The sequence below is a fragment of the Bombus bifarius genome, unplaced genomic scaffold (genome assembly GCF_011952205.1).
Source record: "Bombus bifarius isolate JDL3187 unplaced genomic scaffold, Bbif_JDL3187 scf7180000009218, whole genome shotgun sequence".
NCBI classification, from domain to species: Eukaryota; Metazoa; Arthropoda; class Insecta; order Hymenoptera; family Apidae; genus Bombus; species Bombus bifarius.
In genome coordinates, this window is record NW_022884976.1 from 45,722 (window position 1) to 64,321 (window position 18,600).

The window sequence follows — 18,600 nt, forward strand, 5'->3', positions numbered from 1 at the left end:
TCATACTTGGAAAAAATATTCTTTTGCTAAATATTGTATGTATATTTAAATATTAGAAAAAGATTGGATCTCTTTTTAGTAGCTGTTACGCCGGGCGACTCTCTGCCTGGCCCAGGTCACACACCGCGGGCCAGACGGACACCAGATGTCCGCTCTTCCGTACGGCGTACCCTCAATAGCCTTAAGCATCCGTCATAAACCCGAGTCACTTGCCTGCAAAGGTCCTTTAAACAAAACAAACATCTGGTTCCGAGGAATTTCTAAACACTATTGTCTACCACGGCTGGACAAGGGAAGGTTGGTTTTTCTCACGCACGCTGCAACTTTCCTCCCACTAACCACTTTCTCTCGAGGGCAGTTAAGACCCTTCGTTTAACCAATTAAAAACGAAGCCTATTCCCTCACTCTCCTAAATAACATCGGCACCAACAAATCCGATGGTCCCGTGCGCTAGACACACCCATCCTTAGCTTTCCTCGGACACAGCATCGTCACTCAACTTCACTTCTTCTACATCGGTGGAAAAGTCAACTACTAAGTATACGCTAATGCCCAGCGGGGCAGTCTAAGCATAACGCGAGAGCCGGTCTCGGTATTGTCGAGCATACATTTCCTCTCCTAAATCTCATAGTGCTACGTCCACTAATACACTAAATCTAATTATAAGAGCCCTGCTCTAACGCATATATCTATCTTAGCTTCGTGCGACAAGTTGTTAATTGCTTATTTCTCTACGTCAGTGTAATCTAAGTGCTGGAAATATATAATTTATAATTCTGTGAATCCCAGGGTTATACAACCTCAATCACCCCTATTATCTCAACGGAAATCAGGGGATCGATCAATTCGTGGTGTCGATTGTTATAATCGTAACGGGGATTTACGACCCCCGTTGACGTCTCTCCTTGCGATTACGTCTCCCCGCGATTGGTCGAATAAACAGTAGCAGTTTAATTTACTGATTCCCCTATGAGGTTACAAGACAAGCAAATCTACAAATTTCTACAATACTTGCCTGTTCTGTTCCGCAACAAATTCTCTCTCTTTCTCTCGTTCTCTCTCATCCTTATACATACATACCATAAATTCCTTTACAATATTATATCTATTGATAATATGTGACATTTTTGTTATATGGTTGTTGGATTGGTGGGAAATAAATCGCTGTTTAGAACGTGCGGTTATAATGTCAATTGTCTATCATTTCTAATTATCTTTATTAGTTAGTTGTATATACGTGCATATATATCGCTGTAAATGCTATAAAGTTGAAATATGAATTTGTTTATGTATGTATGCGTCATCTGTTGTTATATTTTGGAGAAAATTAAATAATTTCATAAGGTAGAATGCTCCGGTAAATTGATAGATATTTTTAAAAAAAGAAAATGTTAAGGTAGTCTCATAAATAGTTGATAACCGTGATTATTTACTAAAAAATTAATAATAAGTAAGATTGTATATTTTGGTAATGAATTAAAAATGTAAATACCGATGGGCCATTTATTTTCCACCAATCTAATGTAATCGATACCATTATTATTCTACATATCCTTCTAAGAAATGAACTCTTCTTATCAAATAAATGACAATAAGTATATCGACCTGCATATAATAAAATTTTCGTTTAGGATATCGACAATTTCTATGTAGGAGATACGATCTAATAATTGAAACATTAATTATATCGCTAAGGTTACAAAATCGATAATTATGCGTATTTAAAAGCATACCCCCGACAGTGCTATAAATTTGTATTACCATGTACAATAATATAGTAGTAACCATGAATAATAACATTTTTCAGTTGTAAAGCAACATGCAATTGAATATATTATGTGAAATTCAATGCAAAGCACATCTATGCGCGTCTTTTTCCTTACGAAGTGGTCGATAATTCCATTCCAATGGAATTAATTTGTGAAAATGCCTTTTTGAGAAAATTATATAATTATTACTTAATTATGTAATGATATGCATGCACATGAATTTGGAGTACAAAGTCGTACATTTGCTCCAATATGCATATCAAAGTTACAGAAATAATTACCATAATATGAGCATAATTAAACATTAAAATGAAAGGAGAATGTTGACGAGAATTCTGCAATTCTCGAAGCGAAACGTATAAATTCTTCGAAGGAAATGCTTCCCTGTTGGGTGAACACCATCTCTTGAAGTATCTAATGAAGTTGAAAAAGAAACGTTAGTAGAAAAGCTTATATTATATTATATATAGAATCTTTGCATACAAAATATTCTTTTATCGTAATAGATTTTAAGGAGAATCTATATATACATTCCTATTTCTGTTTCAAGAAACATTACTTGTAACCTTAAAGTAACTTTTAGAATTATTTTATTTTCGGCTGTGTAATTGAATCAAATCGGATTTCAAGTTTACATATGTTTACAGTTCGATACATATAGCTAAGTATAATAAACGTTTTTAGAATTTGATGTTATGTTATTCTCGGGGAAAATAGTCTAGAAAATAAAAAATGTTATATTACGATTTTGAATCTGACTATTACTTTATTTACTTATTCATTGTCTTGCGTTAGCGGCAGTAAGACTTCCTTTTTACAGAAAATAATTCCGGTATAATTTGTAATAACGAAACATTAATCATAGTGTAGATTTCAATATTAGAAATAACTTGATTCGTTTACAACTAAATTAAATATGAGAAAAAAATATGTGGCTTAGCGTGCGACAATGTTTTAAAAGAAAAGTCTAATGCTGTTAAAATATTACATGCAGAAATAAAGTAGTAAAATAAAAAAAAAAACTCATAAATGGAATTTCCTTGCTATACTTTAGAAGAGAAATAAACTTCATATTGGTAGGAGAGAATATACTCTATATTAGTATATAAAGTATACTTCTACTTTCTATGTTTCAGAAAGAAGTTAAAAAACATATTGCGCATAATGAATATAAACGTGCGATATATGATACAATAATTCAGTACATAATTCAACTCTTTCAAAGGACATATTTAGGAAATTAATCAAATGTTTTTTGTTGCTGTAATACTCTACGTTATTGGTTTTACGAAATAATGCAAATCACCGATCGCTTCAAACTGGAAATTAGTAATTTATTACAATTTTCTTATTTTCAGTTAAGTAGAATAGTGTATTGACAAATTTTATTTAAAAAGAGGTACGGTTTAATGGATTTCCGCTCAATCAATGCCACGTACGTTTAAAATCAATCTTTATCAACCTGACAAATTAATAGAGACCTGTATTTTGAATAGATACCGAAGTTTATTTGAAAGGCAAGATTATGAAATTGATCTCATAAATTATCTAAATAGATTATTAGGATTTCATATTTTACGTTCAAAAATAACTATACGAGGCAATTGCATAATTTATTGACATATTTAAAAATAACCATGTCAATATGAATAGCATCAATGAACTTTTTGTAGTATATTTTTTATGACTGGAATTTTGAATTAATGACTTTTATTGCTAGAATTTCTATTTGTAGGATTTTCTCAAATAGCATTTGTGTTTGCTGTTCCCTTTTCCTTCTAAAAAAAGAGATTGCGGTATTAAAACTAATAAATTTTACACGATTTGACTTTCGAACGGTTCAAGTACATACCAGTGCAAGTGTTACTTGATCACTTCGGCATATCTTCGACATATGTACCGTGTGGGAGAAGTTGCTTGACCAGGAAGCTATAGAACTAAGCTTCGCTCAGATAACGTAAAAGCTGACCAACAAATGAAAAGTTACGGTACATCGTATATTACAATATTCCCAAGCAGAGAACGCATATGGACCTCCACCTATGTTGAGAAACTGTTATTTATGTGTGCAACGAAAGGGACAGGTTTTCTGAACAGGGTATGATTTCTGATACGCATCTTACCTGTGAAGCTACAGCTTTAGAGATAGTGGCGCGAATTCGCCGCACGCGACTTGCAGAAAGCACAGCATCGCCTACTTCCAACGCAAACACATCGAAGGACAGAATTTTGGCTAAACGCGCGTGACAACGTATAATCAACGGATAATGAAAAATATAGTCGCTAGATGAAAGAGCATCATATGAGCAGGTGTATGGGCAGCTATAAAGGTTGAAACAAAAGTTGGTATGGCATCGAAAGTTGATGGAAGGGAGAAAATGCGAAACGCAGTGGCATACCCCCGTTCCTGCTTTCCAGCGTTATCAGCCGTAGGAGCACTGATCGGCGGTGCAGCCGTAGTGGCGAAGGCTGTAAATGATGCGTAGACGGCACAAAAACAGCTGAAAGAAGCGTAACGTCGTAATCGTGCGATGGAATCTATTACCTTATAAGCGCGAAAGCGGTTTGAAAAGGAAGAAAGAACTAAATGCTAAAATTGAAAAAGAATATCGGGAAATAGGAACGATAAATCGTGACTATACTTCGTATAGTTGGTTCAACTGAAAAAGTGGTGTAAGGAATCGCGGTACATTCGCGGAGTGTTTATGCGCGATGATTTACCGAGGAAATCTCGACCAAGCAAATGCTTGAACATGGTGAATTTCGATAAAGACAACAGTCCGAGCACGCATTGAGTGGCATATGCAAAGCGAGGATCCACGGCTAAATATTCTGACAACATTGCGGAGTCCGAGCACCGGGAAAACTCATCGATTGTTTCGGGAATAACACGAGAATCACGTACAACTGTACACAATGTCAAATTTCAGTGAGAGCTTATGTGGACAATTGTGGGTAAAATTTCTTCATGAATATCTGACATAAATCTAAACTACACTCGTAATGTATCTCATTTTTCGCCAGACATTCATGATAGCACGACGACGAACATGTCATTCACCTTTGCTTTAACGGGCAGGAGTAACGTGCTCTCGGCGAAATATTTTCCACTGATCGATCTGACGGATGGCGAGTACGAGCTTGGTCTTGTATATTTCGAGACGTGTAGCACGATTCCCAACGTCGAGCGTAGCAACGATAAATTTTATTTTCGCGATAAAGACGATGAGATCGCGGTTCAGTTCGTCGGACGGTTCGCACGAATTAGAAGCGGTAAATAAATTTCTGAGGCGAAGGATAACAAACATGTATCCTTGGAAGACCAGATCAATGATCAAGGACGACGACGATGAATATCCTATCGTTTTGCGAACAAATAACAACAGCATGCAAAGCTAAACTCTCAGTTCGTACAGAGTTAACTTCACGAAATCGAACAACGTGGGATCTCGTTAGGATTTTCTGCGGATCCTATCCTATCGCCCAATACGTCGCACGTGTCAGATAAGCCTGCAAATATCATAAATGTAAACGTGATTCAAATAGAATGCAACGTAATCACCGGTTCGTACAGTAACTACAAGTTTGTACTCGGAGGGTGCCTCCAGGACATAGGATATAGGAAACGCTGCAACGAATCATTTACCTAGCGATCGTCGTGCGAGAAATAGATGATTCGATTGTTCGAATCTCCATTCGATTAGAGTCCGATCAGAGTGCGTAAGACTTTCGGGGAGAAGAGATAACGGTGCGAATACACATACGTTGACTTAGAATATGCTTAGCTTGCGATCGATAAGAACGAAATAGTATCCTTATCTGCAGCAGCAGCAGCAACAATAACAACACTGGCAGTAACGCAACGCAAATACCTATCTCATCGACTACCTGTAAACCTTTCGACCCCTTGATTGGAGAAAAGAAAAGGGTAAAGACGACCAAATTGAACGTGCGAAACGTGAGATCCCCACAGTTGCTGGGACTAGCGGTGATCTGGCGGTAGAAAAGAAGAAGAACAAGAAATTGTATAACGAAGATAGAAGTACATGCTATAATCCGCACGCTAACGCCACGTTGAAAAACAGCGATGGAATAAGAACGCCTATACCACAGCCGGACCTCTATGTACTAAAACGTAGATGTTTTCTGTACGTCAAGGGGAAACTGAGTTTATTGGAAGGGGAGTCGAAGGATACCATTGGAGATGCAATTTTGGATACTAATAGAGTCGCGTTTACATTCGACGAAATTCGTTACGAATTGAACGGTGTTGAGATCCCCTCGGAAGTCTCGATATAACGATTGCACTGAAGAATTACTCGAGTCTATCCAGAGAGGGAAGTAGGGCACTAGAGAACGCAGCTTGGAAGTATGTAAATTATACAAAAAGTGTTCACAAAGCAACAACAGATTTCAATTTCTGTGTACCGCTCGACGCGTTGTTGGGCTTCTGCGAAGATTACAAACGTGTCCTGATAAACGCATGCCACAAACTCGTTTTAATTCGCGCACGCGATGATACGAACACGTTGTACTCAGCCGCTGCTTTGAAATCTAAATTGAAATTACATAAAGTTCAATGGAGCGTACCGCGCGTTACGTTGAAGCAAAAGTTGGCGTGTTGCGTATTCTCTACAGCAGCGAATCGATCGGCATGGGTTTTCGATTCTAGAATCTCCACGAATATCCGTTATTGCAAACAACTACGAAACATATTTGGCTGATAAAAGCAGCGGCGCAATTAGAAAAGCCGATATACGTAATATTTGCTATGTAAACGTCCCGAAAGGACGCTACTTTTTTTAACTTTTGTATGTCGACGAACGTTTGACTTTATTTAAATTTTGCAACGTATCCATACGACCATCCGAATCTCGACTCTGATCGACGCAAATATGCCGTACTTTACGATATGTACGCAAAGTTTGACGAATCTTATTACGGGTACGAAAGACTGCTGCTCGATATCACGGACTTTCTACTTCGTCGTCCGTTCTCGGCAAACCGAATCTCTAAAGACTGTAAAGCAGCGGTTGACGCGACAATCGATTCTAAATGTTGAGATAACATGTCTCCAAACATCACCGCGTACTGTTTAAGATAGTCCACGATCGCAACGTCGAGTACAGTCCTTCGACGAACGTCCCTGAAGAAACCTTTTTGAGAGAAAAAGGAAACAATGAAGATGGCTATCGTCAGCATCCAAGGATTTGAGCGGAAGGAAGAATTCATGATAAAAGTCATACTTGGCGATAACGAACGATTAGTACGCTATATCTTCGAACCGCCGTTTCCATGGTTGAACTTGGACGACAAGGACAGACGTCTATAGCTCAGCTGGTATAACAGCTGGGACATCAGCAACGTTCCACATAAGAAAACCAAAACGTTATTTGTAAAACGTATAGCGCGCAAAAGACGTTCATCCGAAACTCTATACAGCACTTGCAACATTGTTAGAAACAAAATGCATAACGAGCAAAGACGTTTCTCTGAAAAGTTACGCGGCAGACGCTACATTCTTCAATGTTCAGACTATTTCGCTGTTCGGACTGTGGTGAGGGGCGGGGAACCCCCCCCCCCCAGTTCTATAGTGTTTATTCCATAAAACAAAGTTCTTTATCATCATACGCCCTCTCTCCCCTTCACCATTATATTATAGATATGTGTAAGGATCGAGACGCGTTATGTTACGTTAACTATTACTATTAAACCTCGTATTCCTGCAAAAAGGAAATTCCAGGAAAAACCCACTACGTTGGAGTCGAAACGATCGTTGAATCCTCATACGATACCTACTCTTGTAATTGTAATATTAACTTTTTAACATAGTACACAATTTTGCTGGATATTCATTTACTCGAAAACTCAGTATCATCGGTTGCATGCAAAATTGAGTCGGTTACAGATGCAAAGTAGAATAAATAAAAACATGCTGAGATAATCGATTCATTTTGATGTATTATACGTATTTCATGAAAACACGGAATTCTTGCCCAGTTACCATATATTGAATTTTCTCGTTGCTGACAGAAGCATGTGGACGAGCATAATGGAGTTCTTCGTAAATCAACTGGCTTTGGTGATCGATTACTACTGGCGACAGCTGACCTAATTAATAACGTTTCTGCGTTATCGTAACGAGTGGAGCAGAGAAGCGGTTTTATAATATGTTATGTTGGGACGGTTTAAAAGCAACTCCTCTCGTATTTACGCTGTACAATTTACATTTTTCTATTTCGACGGAATTAAATAATATGTAATAATAATAATAATCGAACTAAAATTTCGTTTATATAAATGGAGTTTGTATAAACGGAACTCCACCGTAGCTACGTGTAACTAATTGTAGGTATAAATGAATCGATTAGACTAGGAAATGTAGAGCAACAAACTATTGCAACGTATGTTATAATCAATTCGAAAATAAGAGTAGAAATAAGCGGTCAAAGACCGGATGATTCCAATATTTGACTAGTAATACAAACACACATCGCTTCGCACACTTTTTATTATGCAGCTACACATTTTTGTACTGTTCATTGTGAAAATATTTATTATTCTACGAAAAATAGAAACGCACAGCGTTTTATGAAAAAAGTGAGAAGGTAGCTATATGCAGATTACCCGAAAATCTTTAAAAGTCCTAATAAGGAAACAAATTTGGCAATTATTTACAAAGCGGACGTCTCGCCGATTTGAATGAGCTTGAAATATGTTATCAAGGTTAACATTTTTAACAACTTTTCCTTACGCATGTTACTTTAGTTTCCAAGATATTCGCAAAAGATTCCATTTCTCATAATTTTCTTTTTCAATATCGTGGTTGAAGTATCTTCAATTTCGAATAACAATAATATAATATAAAGCTTAATACGAATTGTATCTGTCTTATTATCCCATACCTTAGCTTATTGCACAGTTGGCGTTATAGTTATGTAAACCAAACTTAACCCACTGATTTTTCATGCGAGTTGAAAATGATTATCGAAATTTAGTTTGGTTGGATTATAGAAAAGTATGGACGCTATGAGGAAGCTAAGATCGAACGACAGTAATATATGTATAAGGAAAAGTTGTTCAGAATGTCGATCTTCGCAACATATTTCAAGGTTATTCGAATCAGTGAGGTTATCGGCTTTGCAAGTAATTGCCAAAAATTTATCACTACATTATGGACCGCATTGTAGCATGCAAATTATCTTCTTGTATCTTTAAATGATTTCTGATTTAACATAACTACAGTGCAAATTTTAATTAATCGTTAAATTTTAGGTGGCAAATGTGAAAATAGAGGTAGAAACTCTACTATTATGTAATAAAATTTTGTTATTATAGAGATAAGAATTATTATTGCAAGATTTAAGACAACAGATCTGTTTCTATTCTTCGGAATATGTTCATTGTATTGGTGAAATAAAAGTAACGATTATACGGATAATACGTAGCGGTAATATTTATCGTTAATTGAATGAAACGTTTGCTGCGCTACGTTGTTCGTTTATCTGCAAAATCAACTCATAGAAGTAAATATTATCAAAACTTGCCATTCGCGCGACGTGTTCCGCTGTCGCCGAATCAATGGTTTCATGTTCGTCCTGGTCGCACCGTGTCAATCTGTGCACAGTTTCGATCAAATCGTCCACTGAGATTTGATTGTCGCCGTCGAAGTCTGGAAATGAAGGTATTAACGGTGCCGTTGTTCGTATAGAGTTGTCTGACTCTATTCTACGTATCGTTCGAACAGTTCAGTAACCTAATATACATTTCTCTATACAAGACGCGGAAACGGAATGAAACGGAAATACGTTGAATTTACCTAAATTGAGTCGTCATTGCGTTATCCAATGTAGATTAACGCAACAACACCCTCTTTAGTTCTGTTTTATTCGGATGCGTGGTTCGTTTCAGGCTTTCGATCCTCGTGATGAGTAGAATATGATGCAATAGAAAATAAATTTATATTGATCTTGACCTTGCACATATTTCAATTAATTTTAATTAAGTTAGCGATTCTACATCAATTTATAAATATTTTGTTGCTATTCGTATATATCTAATTTGAACGATTATAAAATTCTTTTGGTTTCTTTACATTTAGTAACTTAATAAATATGCAATTAACCGTTTATTCATTTTCAATCAGATTTTCATCACACAATTATTAAGTATTTGAATAATTATTTGTATCAATATTCGAAACACTTAGAACCTTAGAAATCTTAAAACATTAAAATTTTAAACATGTTTTAATTTACTTATCCACTGACATTTTTATTACGTATTTGCTCCTGCATGTTTCTCAACTCTAAACTTAATAAATGCCCACTCGTTTTTCTTATTGCTTCTTTATTCGTCTTTCTACCTTCTTTTCCAATTCGGCTGACTTTGTTCTTCCTCTTGTCCGCCTGTATTCTCACTCCTTTTACGTAGCTACGTATGCAGCTATTCTCGACTCTCGCTCAGCCCTATTATTTCTCTGCTTTCACGAGCATTGACGCGATATCGTGTGCACCGTGAAATTAAACGATCCCGATTAACGAAATCGAGCGAACTCCTGATGCGCCTGTAATATCGGATAGGCATTTGCGATCGAAGAGGATTATAAGTCGTTTCTGTCTTCCCCTTGTTTAACTTCGTGTTTTAATACGTTCTGTTTCAAATCAATTTTGTCCTCAGACAAGTCCAAAGAAAGGAAGTTAGATATTTCATAATTTAATCCATAGCAATCGACACCTTTACCTTTCTATATGAATTCTACTGTTTACGATTCGATCAAAAATAGTTACCTACTTAGGGATGCACTTAGATTCTCGACTAACGTGAAAACAACGCATACGCAAAGAGATTGATCAAATCACAGAAAATAATAAAATATATATAAGTGAAAAAATAAAATAAAGAAAATAATTTCTATTCAAAAGTGTACTAAAAAGAGGAAAATAAGTTTCTTAACCTGGCGTCATTAAGTAATTCGATGTAATAATGATACACGAGGTAACCTGTATATGTTGAGCACATGCGGGAATCGTACACACGATAGAATATCACTCGATTCTTGAATACATATTATTAAAAATAAAAACCTGGTGGACTGGTTGTATTAACCTTGCAATGTATCCTCCAACACTTCTTCTGTCTTCTTGGATGAAGCTAATGACGGCAACAAAGGCGATTTTCTAATGATTACGAGGTGAAAATGGAAGGATATTTGATTCGAATCACGAGCCCGAGATTTATTTAATCAAATAGAGAGTCTTTGTAAGTGTTGAAATACTGGAAACTTTGGAACTAAACTAATACAAGTCCGCCAGTTTTTTATTTTTGGCAATATTTGTTCAATGATGTGATTATTAGTGCATTCAATTATTTTCTTCTCTTTTTATACTGTATTATTATTGACATGTTCCATTGTATGGTTATGCTGTACTTGATTGAAATCTCGCTTGCAAGATTACACCCAGGCAGACAAACAAACAGGAAAGTAAGCTAAATAAGAACCATTAAAATATTAACTCATTAGCACACTGGCAAAATTAAGTGTACATAATAAACTTGTCGTCTACAAAACAATCGTTAAACTCATTTGAGCGTAAGATATTGTGCTGTGGGGGAGGGGGGGTGACTGCTAAAAGGCAGATCGCTAAATTAGAAGCTTTACTACGATCTATTGTGCTCAGGACCACAGTAAACGCACCGTGGTATGTGCGAAATGACGAACTCCGTGAAGATCTGAGAATCAGTTTAGTCGTGGAGGAAATTATACACTCGAGTGGCAAATACAAAACCAGATTAGACAATCATCCTAACGATCTAACTACCAAACTCTACACAGTGAATCTACCTAGAAGACTACACAGAAGACATACTAATCATCCTCTGTCGCAGTAATAAAACGATACTTTTGCTCACAAATTGACTACGCTTAAAATTGTTGTACATACGGATGCCCTGTCAAACAAGGAAACATCTACGTGCTACATTTACAAAAACTAAAAAAGTTAAAATTAAAAAATTAAAAAGTTAAAAAAATTTACCAAATGTCCCTATATGTCAATATGCTTTCAGTTCGTCTTAACAAGCGATAATAAGTAATAACTTTCTAAATGTAACAAAGAATTGTTTAAAATTCATGCGATTTATTACCAATTAATATTTAATTTCCCTGGCAAAGTGGGGTTGCGAATAGGAAAAGTTTAAAAAGCGCTGGTACAAAGAAATACAAAATACTATCAAACGTATATTAAGTTGTTAAATTAACGTTTTATCTTAAAAAGAATTTGAATTTTAAGTTATAAATAGTGTCTTACCAAAAATGTAAAATGCCCAAGCAGCACGAATTTTCGAAGGACAATGTTTAGAGAAGGCAGAACATAAATCCAATATGTCTTCCAAACTTAAATGATTGTCTTTTTGTGAAGAAAATACTCGATATATCGAATCACGAAATGGGCTGCACTAAAATAAATTGGTATTACAATATTGAAAATTAAACAGTATCGAACGATATAATTTATCTGCACTACATTATTAACTATGTATTACTATTTATTATTATTAACTATGCAGAAAGAGGAATATCAATTTTACTATCTAACAGGCGGCATTCGCTTGCAAGTTCTAAGAATGTCACTCATATGTCATGAAATAAATGATGTAAAACTTCAACTCACTTCGACATAATTAGGAAATTTGCTATGTGTAACATATTTCGTTCCTAATTAATAAATTTCGAAAATTTGTGTTCTATGCACAAACTACCAATGAAACGTTATGTAAAATTGCATACAATTATCGCGGATTAATGTTCTATCAATCCTAGTTGGCTAATTTCAGTGCGACAAAATGAAATATTGTATTTCATCAACGAACAAGATGTGTATATTATATACACGTATACGTCGTTCTTATCAAAATGATAGGTGAAAGATGATTCATTATTATAAAAGTGTTCATAAACTGTCATTACTTCAGTCAGATCTTAAATACTAAATGTTAACACTAATATATCATAAATACAAATATTTACAGTTTTCTATTTACTACTATAGTTAGCCGAAATATGAAGTAATAGTTGACTTACTCGAATTTGTGGCAATATGGTTTCGACTTCGTCAATAGTGAAACGATGCTGAATATTTTCACAAAGTTTTCCTGGATTTACATTGTCAAGTATTTTAACAATACTGAAAATATGAATTTAGAATTTTAGTCACGAACTACAATAAAATGACTTTGTAGAATAATGAAATTTTGTTCTCCTTTGTTGATATCTTGTATTTACAATTAAATTTACAAATTATGTGTTTCCTTAGTTATAATCATGACAATGAAAGCTTAGATTTTGTTTAGGGCATTAATGTAACTTTAATACATAGTACTTGGCATGTATGTAACATTATTATATATTGAAATGATATTATCGAGAAAGAGTATTGAAAAAATTATGAATCTTCACTTTCGCATTTGGTTCCATTCTGTTACTAATTTTAAATGAAATTCCTTTGTGATAATGTTATGCTTTTAACTTTTCAATGCACTATGCAATAACAAAACTTATGCACTTTATACATAATTCGAACATTTTTTTTTTTTTTTTTTTGTTACTCACTACTGTATTTCGTTCTTTTTTAAGTATGTTAATTCCACATAAGTGACAAGTGTTTCTTCAGGAAGAATATAGTTGGTTGACAGATAATTCCCCATAGCAATACACGGATGTGGAAGAATTCAAACAAACTGACGCCCTGTTAATCAAACAATGTGCTGTTTGGTTATCAATGCGTCGATAACGTGTTATCTCTTTCCGAGGGTTTCTTTAGATACGTCACAGACGATGTTAACAATCAAACTTCAAATACCGATAATACGATCCATTAACATGAAAGCAATTTTCAAAGTTCCAGACAATACATTGTTGAACAGAATTTTCTATTTGTAAGAGTGATCGTAAATTAATGATTGGACGAATGAATCTAGTGGATTTGGCGAATCTGAAGCGAGTGGACTTAGCCGTTCGTGAATGTGTTTGCGAGGGAAAAAATACCTGAAGGGAGTAAAATTTCACCGAAATCGGTCGATACGGAAACAAGTGACAGGCATGGAAAGACATAACGATCTCGATATTAGGCCGAGAGTCGCAAAAAAATGCGATTTTCGTCATTTTTAACCCCGTTTTCAGCATGTGCGTACTGACATAAATGTGCAAAACCTAATTCATTAAGTTCGAATAACAAGATTGTAAAAAGTGATCTTTGCTATCATCTTCGCAATTCCGACCAATTGCAATTTTCTCGAAATTTACTTCGCGCATCATCTATTTAGTGAACTAATCTTTTTAACTTCTCAAAAGAGCTGAAATCATTTGGTACGGGTTTAGAAACAAGTTATTCTGTTTCAAAGAATGTGCCAATATTAATGTAAATACTTTATCCTTACACTAATAATATCTTTCTAATTGTTGATAATATCAATTTTATGTTAATCATAAACTGAATGTTTCAGAACAACGAATGAAATAATTATATCGGACAATGTAAAAAAGTTGGTTAATATATGTATAGCTTGCCTTATGTAAGACGTTGAGGCCCGAAGATCTTCGCATTTTATTATTCTCCTTTCGAATAATTCTGTACGTTTGAAATGTTTCATTGTATCATAAATTTGAAGATATAAAAAAAACATATAATATTTAGTCCTTTATGTTGTTAATCTTCAAGCTTCGACATTGAAATTTGATTTGAAGCAAAACATTGAATGTGATGTTTAGTACGCGTCTAGTGAAAGAATTGAAAATAGATAATAATAAGATCGGAGTTAAATTCAAGTGGCGTGGTCAATATTTTCTCAATCGATGTTTTAATCGATGTTTAGCCTGTATAAATACCGTTGCGTGCTTTTCTATATCGCGACAAGCCATTAGCCTGTCTTAAAAGAAATGCATATTCATGAAATAATAAATAAGTGTAACAGATTTATATTCAACGAGCGTACGCACCGGGTACATAGAGCTTCAAGGATTCGCTTAGAATTAAGCAGCGTATACTGCAGCACGTAAATGATTAAACCGATTACACCTGGAATGCAGAGAATTTCGATAGATGGGGAAGAGGTTTAATTAGACCGTCAATGAGTGAGCTTACTGATTGGAAAACGGTCGTATCGCGCGATTTGTACGTTCGTCGAGAATGATGTACTTCAGCTCGAGGATTGGCTGCTATCGATTCGGTTAAACTTGTAAGGTACATTCAAATTGCAATAAATTCGTTTCGTGATTATCGATTTAATGGTATCACTGTATGAAACTTATGTTCGTTGATATCTTTGCGAATAACTTTAAGCTGTATTTGAAAATAATTCGAAAACGAAGAATAATCGATCGACCGACAGGATGCAAAGTCCGAAAGAATCGGGAACAAGGAAAACCGTACAAAAATCGTCATCGCGCTCTTTCTCCCACAAATCAAAGATACTATCGACCGCATTATCAAAATCTTAAAAAGGAGCGATATTAGAATATAGTTTTTAAACTAGACAGTGAAATCGTCCAAATCCTTATCTTCTCCAAGGTTCTATTGTCGCCTTTATCAACTCCAGGAGTATATAAGGTACCGTGTATTTGTGGCAAAGTCTACATCGGAGAAACCGGGAGGAGCGTAAACACACGTCTTAAAGAACATGAGAGGCGAACCAGATTGAAATACGGTACAGCCAGTCATAGCCGAACATCATTAAACTACTGGACACCGCATCAATTTCGACCAAACCACAATGCTGGCTAAATATTACACTATATACCAATAGTCAGTTCCAATACGTTTTTAGACCTTGGAGAATCTAGCTGCAATCCTGGCGAGACTTTGCTCCCGTAAGAAATTTCTTTTAGACACGACTTTTACCCGAACCCCACAGATCTGTTGTTTGATATTGTTAAGAAAATGTTTTCAACTCTTTCGCTACCACGTGTCACACGTATGTGACGCATTAGTTACTTTCCATAGTCCAGTGTCACATGTGTGACACATCTTATTTATTTTCATTGAAGATGATATATCGATATTCTTCTGTATATTATAGACAACGACAAATTATTACTGGTCCGGCATTGTCGGACATTGTGTCATAGCAGTGTCATATGACGTACACATATACGACGAATTCTCAAAGCCGTTCGGAATGTTTACTTGATATTTTTTATTGTTATATATGTAAAAATACACGTCATATTATGTAAAATAATATCGAGTTGAAAATACGTAACTTGAGTTGAAAACAGTGATTTTTTTCTGAAACTGCGGTAGCAAAGGGGTTAAAGATAGGAAGGATGGGAACATTGTTGTATAAGTACTAAAGTTTGATTAGATTTTCTTATTCCCTTTTTATTACAGTTCTCCACATCGTTTCCATATATCTTTTCTGTCTTATCTACATCACACAATTGTATCCTTAAAAGCTATTCTTGCCAACATGAAAATTTACTTGAAATGACAATTTATACTTTCTTATCATAAATTTTCTACAAATTCTTTACGAGCCTCCTTTCAAAAATTGTGAATCTCTAAAAGAAGGTAATAACATGTCGGAAGGATATAGTCGCTAAAGAGTACAGTTAAAGGGTGCTAATATTGTCGAAGTACGCTATGGTTTAATTTTTTGTGCATTCTATTAATGTCATCATATAATAAATCTCAAATAAATGAGGACAATATTGTTACTTTACTGTTCATGTTGGCTGTCATCCAGCTGTTTCGTGCTTCATGTAATTTTCAGACAGTTTATGCACGTATATTTCATTGCGTCATACGAGTCACGTTTTATTGTTAATTGTCCTGGCGTTATCTTTTCACTGAAATCCTACAAATTTCGAATTTAATTAAGTAATTATATTTTACAGAAAATATCCCATTTCGTTTCATCGCTTGATTTTCCGCTTTATCATTATTCGATATATCATATCGATATATCGTAGCTTTATTTCTGAAAACGTTACGCATACTATTTCAGTATCTATAGGAAATTGCATACAGCCTATACAGGAGCACGCGTACCTTGTTTATCAACTTGTAAAATAGAAAAGAGTTGCATATTTTCGAAAGAGCAGTTAGTGATAATGGTATTGTTTATTTTAAATCGTTGTCAAACTTTGATAACGTCGATAAGACTGGTAATGAATCATCGAGGATAATGACTTTGTTTGAATAAGAATGATGAAATTGCTGTCGCCTAAGCTTTACGTGACAGTTAAGCTTAATTATAAGCTTAAAACGAAAAGTATTGAAAAGGCTGAAATTAAACTTGTAAATTTAACTAATTATATTCATTTAGTTGTAAGACTTGTTTTGCCTCTTTATGGTTGTCTCATTGTATACTTATAATTCTCGTCAATTATATTTGTATTTCTGCTATAAATATATTACATCCTTTGTATGACGCTGTTCACTAAACGCAATATTTACCAATCGTAATTGCCCGGTCATTTAACGGCTTGAGGTTGCCGCTTATTTAACAGCAGAGCATAAGTTCAACCAAGCTCAGTTATCCACAATGCTATTTGTCGCATACCTAACATATCGACGTTCATAATATCACATCGACACAACATTAGCAATATATCGGCACACTCTACGAAGAGAATAGGAGAGCAGAATCAGAATTTGGTATCGAAGAAACGAGTGTACGTTTGTTTATATTTACGAAAATCAAGATGATGATAAAACCAAATTATTTGGTGAAATAAAAGAGATATTGAATATACATAAAAATCTGCAATGGAGAGCGATTGAATATGAATTTCACACGTCATACATACAGTCAATCATATCACGATGAACAAAAGTTTTATCGATATCATTATATAAAAATAAATATTGACGGATAAACTCCATTAATTTTTTCATTATTTATCATGCGGGAGACAAACAGTTATCGATTATCTGCGAATAACCATCTCTTTGCCGTCGTACGAGTATCGTACAACCGACATGTGATCGTCACCTGATTGGCAAAATATTCATGACGAAAATGTCGCTTCTGTCGAGGGGACGCAGTATAAGACAAGGCGGGAATTGTGTCACAGTTTCAAACATAAGATTCGGGCCATCGAAATATGTCAGTGACACGAAAGAGAATTTTTTAAACGGCTGATGTCGAATTATATGTTAAATTGCAGTTCTTGCACAAAAGAATCAAGAGAATCGAAGAAAATCATAGTTTTCGAAAGGGCACGTGTAAAATTTCAGTGCACAAGGCAAACAAGTGTACAAAGTTCATTGAGATTGTGAGTTTCTTCGCAAGAAACGCGAAATACAAAAGTTTCTTAATCAATTCGGATATTGTTTCCAATACATGTATACGTACATGCAATTATTTCCTCTCCTTTTTCGTTGTGATCTGTACTTTTACAACTCTGTATTTCATGATTCCTCAGAGCAATGAAAAATATAGATACTTATATTTACGAATTAATAAAATCTATTATTTATTTCAACTAAATTTAGAATGGCTTCTTTCGATATACAAAAGTAGGATGTAGATAGTATGATAGTATAATAGTATCGATATTTACTACGTAAAATCACAGGTGATGGCCAAAATACACAGCTATTCCTTGCGATGACTATCTATACATATTACTGTTCCAAATAATTATTAGGCAGTGATTGTGACAAAATGCTGGCGCTGATAACTAAAGGGGGTAAAAGGGTGAACCCGAAAACCGGCCAATAATTATTACACGACTCTACGAAGCGGTTATTGTCCTAAATTGGGGGTCGCTTTGCGGATAATGGCTGTGCTCGAGAGGTCATGTGAGCCTGACATTCCAGCATGTCAA

The 18,600-nt window shown here is 35.0% G+C and overlaps 1 protein-coding gene across 2 annotated transcripts; it reads right to left on the bottom strand.

Annotated features, from left to right (window-relative positions):
• Positions 1-1,485: 1,485 nt before the first annotated feature.
• On the bottom strand, positions 1,486-13,516 carry LOC117214607 (calcium and integrin-binding family member 3-like). Of its 2 annotated transcripts, none has more exons than XM_033460813.1 (5): positions 13,381-13,516; positions 12,853-12,955; positions 12,080-12,227; positions 9,317-9,441; positions 1,486-2,183 (listed from the first exon to the last, which is right to left on the bottom strand). In XM_033460813.1, the coding sequence occupies exons 1-5, from the start codon at positions 13,473-13,475 to the stop codon at positions 2,067-2,069; spliced, it is 588 nt and encodes a 195-aa protein (XP_033316704.1). In that variant the 5' UTR covers positions 13,476-13,516; the 3' UTR covers positions 1,486-2,066. The 2 variants fall into 2 exon arrangements, with proteins under 2 accessions (XP_033316704.1, XP_033316705.1); XM_033460814.1 differs by lacking the exon at positions 1,486-2,183 and adding an exon at positions 7,581-7,880.
• Positions 13,517-18,600: the final 5,084 nt, after the last annotated feature.